Raw genomic sequence first — 10,559 nt, forward strand, 5'->3', positions numbered from 1 at the left:
TGTTTTACAGAGAGAGAGACAGAGAGAGAGAGAGAGAGAGAGAGAGAGAGAGAGAGAGAGAGAGAGAGAGAGAGAGAGAGTTAAAATCACAAGCAGAATAAGGTTACCCCCATTCTCTTACATTCTTCATTCATTCTTTCTTTCTTTCTTTTTTTTTTCCTAATGTAAAAACCACTTTGAACAACAGGTCTTCTCAGAAACAACTTGGGTTCTTGGTGGTACAAGGAGCTTGCTACAGAGCTGGGCTGGAGCCAGCTGACTATGTCGTCCCTTCCTTCCCTGCTTCCCACGTACCTTATACGAATATGGGCACAGCTGTTCTGAGTTTATTTTGTAAATGTTGTATTTATGTGTATATGTATGTGGGTGTGGCCGCATGTGAGCATGGGGTCAAGGGACAGCCTGCAGGATCCACTTCTCTTCTTTTGCTCTCTGGATCCTGGGGAGTGATCTCCATCATCGGGCTTAACAGCCTTTACCCACTGAGCCTTCCTGTCAGCCTGGATTATTTATTTTTTTTAGTGACACATAGAACAAATTTAGCCCATGAAATTCCTGATAGAAACTGTAGAAATCCCACAGAATATACAACTTTGGGTAGCAAGGGTTTGTCTTGTGCTATTTTGTTTTATTTATACACACACACACAAACACACACACACGCACACACACATGCACACACGCACACACACATACTGCACACGCACACACACATGCACACACGCACACACACATACTGCACATGCACACACACATGCACACGCACACACACACACACACACTTGTGAAAGTAAAGTATAGCTGCTCTCTATCTTAGGGATTGAGGCTAAAACTGCCCATGCACTGTTGAATCAGCAGGTGTTCAAGCCCTGTAAACAAAGCAGCTTGGTATTGGCACAGAACCCACACGGTCCCCCTGTGCACTTTAATCTCTAGGGGGACTTGCAGTCCTTAACACAGCATCAATGCCATGCACATGGTCACTGTACTGTGTAGTTTAAGAAACAGTGACAAGAAAGAAGTCTGTACACTTTCCAATTTCTGCTGAGCAATCCTTCCATCTGTGGGTGAATCCATGGATGTGGGCCTCGCTGACACTGAGGACTGGCTCTGTGCTTGGCTTCTCTGTGGACTTCTTGCTATAGAAAACACAGCGTCTAAGACATAAGAGCCCTTACCCGGAAGCTAGGGCTGAGGACTGGAAACGTCCTCCACATTCCAGTTCACGGCCACCCTGTCTACCAGGCTCTGCATCCCAGCCTCCCTCTGCCTCTCACTTGGCTCCCCCCAGGTCCTGAAGGATTCCCATCATCCTTCAGTGCAACCCTGAGAGCCACAACAACTCTCTTAGAGTCATCTGCCCTGGTGATATTCTCAGGGCTCCCTGAACTCCAATACTGCTCCATCAGCACTTGCCAAGCGTCCACCAGGGTCCTGGCCTCTCACATCTGAAAGCAGACCAGCCACACAGTGTGTGTGTGTGTGTGTGTGTGTGTGTGTGTGATCAGAAAATCTCACACACTGCACCCAGGCCTGTCCTGTCTCTGGTCCACAGAGCAGACATCAGTTCCACGGTAAATTGAGGGATTATTTACTCGGCCTGACAGAGGTCATTGTTGGGACGGAATAGAGGCTTCTGTTCTGGACGAGGGCACATGAACTACACCTGAAGTTGGAATTGAGACTTGGAACTGTTTTGGGTCCCTTTAATGATTTGATATTTTCAGAGATGGTTTCGGCATCAGCTGCTTTTCCTGTTACTGGGACAACACGCCAGAGAAAAGCAATGTCAGAGAGAAAGGATTTGTTTTGGCTCCTGGTTTAGGAAGGGAAATGGGCCATCATGGTGGCCGGGCAGTGAGACAGTTAAGAACCAGAGGACACATAGGAAGTGGGCCCAGGTTACAAACCTCAAGGCCCATCCTCCATGACTCCCTTCCTCCAGTGAAGACCCACAGCCTCCCAAAGTGAACTGAAAGTCTTCAGACACGTGAGCCCACGGGGACACGTCACTTTCAGGCCTCAGCACTGGGTGTTCTGATCTCCTATAGCTTAGTCAGAAGCCCGATGGTTTGACATCTGGGACTTTCTATTCCTAAGGCAGGCCTGGGCGGACATCGGCGGGACACTCGGGACAGGCACGCAGCTCTGACCCTCAGGACAGGCACACAGCTCTGACCCACTGCCTTTGCACATTGCAGGTATAACATTCAACCCAAGCGGATCAAGGGTTGTGCGGAAAGATGGTGTTATCGTCAGCAACTCTCTGGCCGCGTTCGCTTACATTCGAGGTAGGTGAATGAGTGGGAACTGCTGGGGGATGCAAAGGGGTTTACCCACCACCTCACTCACAAGCACTCCGGTGACTAAAGGAGCATGGCTTTAGCTGTCCTGGCAACTGCAGCATCAAGATATCCCGAAGGTACAGGCCTGGGGTTCTAATACAGTGGCAGCCACAAAACTAGGGGACCTACAAGAATGAAGTTGAGTGACTGAGGGTTTCGTCTCCAAGGGTAGCTCCCCCTCGTGAAGTAGAAGTGCTTTCATCGTGTCTAAAACTCTGGATGACTGAATCTGCCCAACAACTGGAAACAAAACAAGGCAGATCACACAGAAGTGAAACAGGTTCTGCCATGGGATGGCGCCGTGACCTCAGGAGGCCTGAGAGTTACTATGGCTGCCAAGATTTCCTGGTGACTGTGCCCAGGGCTGAAGGCTGGCACCAGGCCTGGCTGAGTACAGTCCTCTCTGTGGAGGAATGCCCTTGTCACCTTCTGAGTTTCCTAGGATGGATTTTATCTCGGAATGTTGACTGTCGTCTCAACACTGCTCCAGGAGGGCTTGCTCTGTCAGTCAGCTTCCCTTCGTCATTACTTAATCCAAGTCCCAGGCTACTCCTGAAGTAAAACGAGGTATATTTTGGCTCATAGTTCTGGAGATCAAGTTCAAGATCCAGTGACTCAGTCAACCAGGGGGTTGAGGGGACAGTGAGGCATCGAGAGTGATCACATTTTGAGCCAATGGAGAGGGAGAGAAATTTATAGAGCCGAGTCCTACAGCTAACTCCCGTGGATGGCACAGGCCTAAATGACATAAATACTCCTCCTCTTAAAAGTCCACGCCATCCCCCAGGGCCACCACCATCAAACCAAACTCATACTTATAGCTCTTAGGGGAAGCAACACTTATCAAAACCGTACAGAGGCCAGAAACTCTGAGACCTTGGGTAACGTGCACTCTGACAGGTGCATGGATGCTGCTATTCAGGCCAGCTGGAGCTGGGCTTGTGTGGGATAGAGCTTCCTCGTAGGGAAATTAAGACTTAGCCCTGGCTGTCCTGGAACTCATTTTGTAGACCAGGCTGGCCTCGAACTCAGAAATCCGCCTGCTTCTGCCTCCCAAGTGCTGGGATTAACGGCGTGCGCCACCACTGACCTTTGAGAGACATCTTAATACAGGAGCTGGAATGCCTGGCCCAGCACTCTGTCACGGCACCGTCATCCCATCTCAGCCTCCAGTGGGCTTGCCATGTGCTGTATAGTTATTGGCCTCTTTTTTTCTTACCACCTCTCCCCCGTTTCCATTCTTGAGGCTCCCTATGACTGCCAAAGTTAAAGAATACGAAGATTTAGGTTTTAGAAGTGTGTCCACGGTTTCAAAGCCCCTTCAAGTGGAGGACAACGGTGAAGAGGATCAGAGGTGCTGCTGACTGAGGGGCAGCCACACTGGGCCCTCTGTTGTTGACCTAACTTAGCCTCCACAACAAAACGCTGGAGACTGGAGCTTAAGAAACAGTTTCTATTTTGTAACAGTTCTGGAGTAGGCTGGAGTCCATGATCAAGAGCTTCCTTCTGTGTGTGTGTATGTGTGTGTGTCTGTGTGTGTGTAGGACAGTGGTGGTGGAAAGAGACTAAGAAAGAAAAGAGAGAGTGTGTACTTTTCTAATACCTCCAGTCCTATCAGATGAGGACCCTCTGGTGAACACAGTTAAACGTAATTAGCCCTAGAAAGTTCCACCAACAAAGTCATATTAGAATTTAGGGCACCAGCATGAGTTTTTTTTTGGGGGGGGACACGGTCAGTACAGAGCAACAACTCTGAGGGATGGGGTTTTGATCCCAGATTCTGTGCTTAAGGGAGCTGAAGGTCAGAGGAGCTGGACATTTGCCAAGGGCACCACGGACAGCGGCTGGGTCCAGCTTCACGCTGGGCGAAGGGCAAAGCTGTCCATCAACTTCTACAAAGAACCTTGTCTTCAGGATTTGAATGGCTGGAACCTCTTGACCCTGCATTATGTAAATACCCCTTCCTCCAGCCTCCATGTGTTCATCCTGCTACACGTCTAGACAATGTGTTTGCCTCTCTAAGCACCGAGAGTCTCGGCTCCTTAAGGACAGATGACTGTCATCTTGTTTATCTCTGTCATATCTCTGTGTCTAGGAGAGTTCTGGAGCAGACAAGGTTACAGAGAGTAGGCAACAGATGGCTAAACAATAAATCTGAGTTGACATTATGACTGTCTTATACTCCGTTATCATCCATGATTTATGCATTTTATTTATGCATCTGGAAAGATTGCTCAGTGGTTAGGGGCGTTTGCTGCTCTTGCAGAGGACCCTAGCCAGTTCTCAGCACCATGTCTGGAGGCTTACCGCTGCCTGTAATTCTAGTTCAGGGGACCTGACACCTTCCTTTGGTCTCTGCAGATATCTATACACATGTGGTATACATTCACATGGACACACATACATGTGAAACGTGTCTGTGTGTGCACGCATGTCATGGCATGCATGTCAGAGGACGACTTTGTGCAGCTGATTCTCTTCTACCATGGTTTACATTGGTTTGGGGATCAAATCTGGGTTGTCAGGCTTATGTGACAAATGCCTTTCTCCACTGAGCCATCTGGCCAGCCATCCACAAGCCAGAACTGTGCTCCGTCCTTTTGATATGAGGACTGGATGGGATGTCATATGATTTTTATCGTGAGATATTCCAACATGTTCACCCTGGACATGGACCCCTGGCACTCTCTGACAGCGAGGCCACTGGCCAGAACAGCCGGGGAACCAACAACTTGAGCAGAGGATATTCCTGGGAAATTGAGGGAAGCCGAAAGACAGTCCTTCATCAGGCTACCAAGTGCCTTTGACCCATGAATGCAGTCACACTGATGGGGGACAAGCAGACAGACAACCCAAGGCAAAGGGCTCTGTCCTCCACAGGGAAACTTGAAGGTGAGCAGAAAGGATATGTTCAAGGCTCTCAGATAAACCATATCTCCTATGCATATTTGCCTGATCTGCAAGGGTATTTCTCATAGAAAGGGGAAGAGCGTGTGTGTTGTGTGTGTGTGTGTATGTATACTATGTGCGTGATATGTGTTATAGGTGTGTGATATGCTTGGTGTGTATGGTACGTGTGTAGTGCATGCACATTTGTGGTGTGTGGCAGAGTGGTATATGTCTATAGTGCATGGTATGTGTGTGTGTGTTATGTGTTATAGGTGTGTGATATGCTTGGTGTGTATGGTATGTGTGTGTTGCATTTGCGGTGTGTGGCAGAGTGGTATATGTCTACGGTGCATGGTGTGTGTGTGTGTCTAGGCCGGTGGCGCTCGTTTATGGTATGGGGCCTATGGGTGGAGGTTGGCATGTGTTTATGTCTGTATGTATAGTTCTGGGGAACACAGTTTGTTAGCTGCTTCAGCAGAGGCCATTGCGCCTTGGCTGAGGGACTTCTTAATTTAGTTTTGTTGTCTAAATAAATAACATGACTCCTCCCAGACCACCAAATTAGTGTCATATTGGCATCTGGCTTTCTGTGTTTTCCTCATCTGTGCCTACGGGCCTGCCGATGTGACTCAATACTCTGTCACTACCTCTGTTGTTTGGGAGTGTATGTGTGTGTAGTGTGTGTGTTTGTGTGTGTGTGTGTGTTTGAGTGTGTCCAGTCTCAGGCAAACCTGAGAACTTTGGGACCATGGCCAGAGCAGCCTCGGTGGTTCTAAGACAGGAACTCTAGGATATCCTATGAGCTGTGCGAAGGAGATTTTAACACACACACACACACACACACACACACACACACACACACACACACACACGACAAAGTCGGTCACATGACCCTTACAGGGAGGACAATCAGAACAGCACAGCCCTGTCACGTGGGTGGGCTCTGACATGTTCCCAGGGTCTGCAACTCTGACAGGAAGCCCTGTCATACTCTAAGAACCATCAGAACTAGTTAGTTCCAAATACGTTGTGCTTCTTCCTCCTGGAGGACTCTGGCCACAGTCCCCCCGCCCCCCCCAAGAGATAGACCTTTGCTGGTGGCTTCTGGTGTCTTATCTGGGTGTGACTAAATTTGAACTGGAGCTTGTATTGGCCCCAGACCAGGATCTAAAGAGCAAATGGGGCCTAAAGGCCACTGGCCACCCATCCTGAGGCTCCTGGAATCGTAGTACAGGTGATAAGTCGTTCCCTCTCAACCGTGATGAACCGAAACTAAAGTTAGAATAACAACAAAAAACACTGTGGGAACTCTGCTCAACCACAGCAAAACAAATGCCTTGTGTGTTCAAAAGAGATGACAGGAAAGGGGTCACAACGGTGCAAAGTGGTCCAGTTGGCTCTAGAAAACGGGGTAAACATTATTTTGCGTAAATTCAGGGGCAGTGGGCGGAGCCCTGGCCTAAGCCCAAGTTCCAGTTGGTGATGGCTTTGGAAAGTGTCATCAGTAAAGATACCGGCTCATCCCTTATGTGCCGTCTACCTACAATCTGGTGACTGTGTGACAGTCACTTCCTCTGAATAGGAAGTTTTCATCCCATGGGACTGCTGAGCACTGTTTGGCTTCCTGGACCACTGGGTCTCAGTGGCAGTGACGTGAACGCCCCCACGGAGTGACCCTGTGGCAAGAGTTACCTCTGAACCCCAGGAGTTGAACCAGGAGCCTGATACCTGGAGAAGGGGGTGGGGATGCTGACTCTATGGTAGCATGTGATGTGCCCTAAGGTAGCATGCGATGTACCCTAAGGTAGCATGTGATGTACCTTAAGGTAGCATGTGATGTGCCCTAAGGTAGCATGCGATGTACCCTAAGGTAGCATGTGATGTACCCTCACTTAATTAAGGATTATGACTCACTTAATTCAATTAATCTAAGTTCTTCAAAAATGGAGCTGAGGTATATGTGTGCCGCCCTAACGTTCAGACTTGAGCATGGAAAAAAATCCTTACGAATAGAGAAAGAGATAAAGTAAACAAATCAGTGGTGTGTTTAGAGCAAAACCCTGATCCAGAGTAGATGGAGCCTGAGGATCTGGTCCACCGCTACTCCCTCCTTGGACAGGGCAGGGGCAGGGTGGGGTACTGGACAACAACTGTGAGTGTGCTTCGTTCCTCAGAGACTTGATGTCGCAGTGAGTTTCTGCCTGGAGCTGGCCCTGTCCCCCACACAAGTGGTCAGAAAACGACTAAGGCTCTGGCCTCTTCATACCTCACAGGAGGTATCAACTGCAAGACATAAAACTATAAAGGGCGCACAGTCTGAACTATGTCAGAAGTGAGAGTGGACCAGTAGAACAGGCTGTGATCTGCAAGAGAGGGGAGGTTTGACTAGATGTCCTGGGCTTTGTATCACAGTTTAGTGACTTTGGTACAGTGTCAGTGTAGTCTCCGGATAGCCCATTCCCACCCCCACCCCCCTACTCCTCGTGAAAAGGGCGTGTGGCTCTATGAGTCCTTTACATAATTCGTCTCTTCAACATTGTACTGATTGGATGACAGGAACAATCTGCTGTCCCTCCCGAAGCCAAAATAAATGTTAATTCAGACATCTGCATCTTAAAGAGAGCGGGGAAACATCAGGCTGCGGTCAGGACATGCAGCACAGATGAGTAGAGCCACTCTAGGGACAGCTTGGGCTGTGGGAAGGAAGCTGGCCAGGGAGGTATCCACTTTCAGAAAGATAAAGTGTCCTGGTTCCATCTCTCCCTTCAGATCTCAGCTGTGAGGTCCCTCCCTGCAGAGGAATGGAGTTTTGAGACTCCAGCCTAGACCCCTGGGGAGAAACAGCAGTGGTAAAGACAACAGCTTTCATTGTCTCTCCCAGAATGAAAGACTTGACAGTGTGCCCTGAAGGAGGCTCCCTGAAGTTGACATCTACTGAGAAAATGTTGGGGACAGCAAAGTATATCCCACAAGGAGCTCCAAGATCCAGCCTGCTTCTACCCGGAGAGGCTGCGGGCCTCTGCAGCTTTCCTTCTGGGCCTCAGTTTGTTCATCTATAGGTGTGCTCAACCAATGGCCCCCAGCTCCAATCTATAAATAAAGTTTTATTGGGACACAGTCAGGTCTCATGCTATGAACATGATCAGTGGCTGCTTGTTATAATTTGAATCTGGAATGTCCTTCATAAGGTCATGTTTTGAATGTATGTTCCCCACTAGTAATGCCATTTGGGGAAGAACCTTGGGTCCTGGTCCACTGTGATGAAAACAGACTTTACCACATGAGCCTATCGCCATGCCTCCTCTGACAGGAAAGAGGACAAGTCTTCAAAACTGTGATCCCAAATTAACTCTTTCACACCCTCACATGTTGTCTTCTTCTTGCAGCCCACCCCGAGAGAGCCGCTCTGCTGTTCATGTCCAGTGTCTGCATCGGCCTGCTCCTCACGCTGTGCGCCCTGGTCATCAGGGTGTCCTGTAGGAAGGACTTCCGGGAGCTGAGGCAGGGGAGGGAGCACCTGGTGCTAGGGAGCGACAAGGCGGAGGAGGACAGTGAGGAGGACATGGAAGAGGAGGACTCCTCGGATTCTGAGTTTCCCGAGGAGTTGTCCAGGTTTTGTAGGACTTCATATCCAGCCTATAGCTCTATAGAAGCCGCCGAGCTGGCGGAAAGGATTGAACGCAGGGAGCAAGTCATTCAAGAGATATGGATGAACAGTGGCCTGGACTCCTCGCTCCCCAGGAACGTCGGCCACTTCTACTGACAACAGAGGCATCTGGAGGAGATCAGACTCTCTGAAGAAGGAAGGGTCCAGAATGCGCTGTCTCCCCAACCCTCTCCAGTTCCACTTGTACCTTCTGTGAAGGAGAATCTGTCTTGTCACCCGAGATGGGTGAAGCCAGAAAGCTGTCAAAGGGACGTCTCACTGTTTACAGCACACCCTGGAATAAATTGGGAGGAAGCCGTGGTGTCTTGCAATCCTATCTGTACATTAATAATTCTATACAGACTTGAGATTCTCATTTACTCAACATTTACAATGCCAGGTGTCATCTATACTTGTGACCTAAGTAAATGGGGGCGGGGCACACATATTCATTAAAAATTATGCTGGCGGGAAGCAGTGAGATGGGTCAGTGGGTGAAAGGTGAGTGCTAGCAAGGCTGGCCACCTGAGTTCACTCCACAGTGTGGATGGAGGGAAGCAACTCCTTCAAGCTGCCCTCTGACCTTCTTACATGTGTCATGATACGGAGACAAAAACCTAAGCAAGGAGTAATAGTGGTATGTGATCGCAAAATCCACAAACGGCCTGGGAGTGTAGAGAAAGCAGGGAAGAAATTCTGCATGTCAGAATCAAGGAGGATAAATGCCGGCCGTGATGCTTGAAGAGAGTTGGTTGTTTAACTGGGGTATTGGTCACTAGTCTAGTTTCTATAGCGAAATGTCTGATGGTGCATGTGTGTGCCATGCACACACACACAGACACACACATGAGCACACAGGCACACACAGAGACACACACACAGACACATACAAACACAGACACACAGACATATATAGTCACACACACACAGACACACAGAGAGGCACACATACACACACGCATACACAGACACATATACACAGATACACAGACACACACAGATACACACAAACATACACAGGCACACACACAGAGACATACACACATTCACTCACACAAGCACACACACAGACACACAGGCACACACAGGCATACACACAGACACACACAGATACACACATGAACACACAGACACATACACACAGACACATGGACACAGGCACACACACAAACACAGACATACACAGACACACACAGAGGCACACAGACACACACATGAGTACACAGGCACACACAGAGACACACCCACAGACATATATAGACACACACACACACAGACACACAGGCACACATACACACACAGATACACACACACACACACAGACACACACACATACACATACACACAGAGTCAGACACACACACACACACACACAGATACACACAAACATACACAGGCACACACAGAGAAACACACACACAGATACACAGACACACACACAGACACATATAGACACACACAGTAAATAAATATGCCATAAGACTTTGATAAAACTGATAGGGAAGAAAACATGAGCTCAGAGGTAGTTTATTGTTTATTTATTTATTTAAAATATTTATTTATTTATTTATTTTATTCAGATGAGCACACTGCAGCTGTCTTCAGACACACCAGAAGAGGGCATCAGATCCCATTACAGATGGTTGTGAGCCACCATGTGGTTGCTGGGAATTGAACTC

General features: G+C 48.6%; 1 protein-coding gene across 3 annotated transcripts in view; it reads left to right on the top strand.

Moving 5' to 3' along the window:
• Positions 1-9,621, top strand: part of Eva1c (eva-1 homolog C) — a 75,665-nt gene extending 66,044 nt beyond the window's left edge. For 2 of the 3 annotated variants that reach the window (XM_021185198.2, XM_021185199.2), the window contains 2 exons: positions 2,202-2,291; positions 8,621-9,212. In XM_021185198.2, the coding sequence (XP_021040857.1) occupies positions 2,202-2,291; positions 8,621-8,997 (467 nt within the window). In that variant the 3' untranslated portion in view covers positions 8,998-9,212. Of the gene's footprint in view, positions 1-2,201; positions 2,292-8,620 lie in introns of all 3 variants that reach the window. The other variant, XM_021185200.2, reaches the window with a different exon arrangement.
• The last annotated feature ends 938 nt before the right edge of the window (positions 9,622-10,559 follow it).

This window comes from Mus caroli, chromosome 16 (assembly GCF_900094665.2).
Source record: "Mus caroli chromosome 16, CAROLI_EIJ_v1.1, whole genome shotgun sequence".
In the NCBI taxonomy this organism is placed as follows: Eukaryota; Metazoa; Chordata; class Mammalia; order Rodentia; family Muridae; genus Mus; species Mus caroli.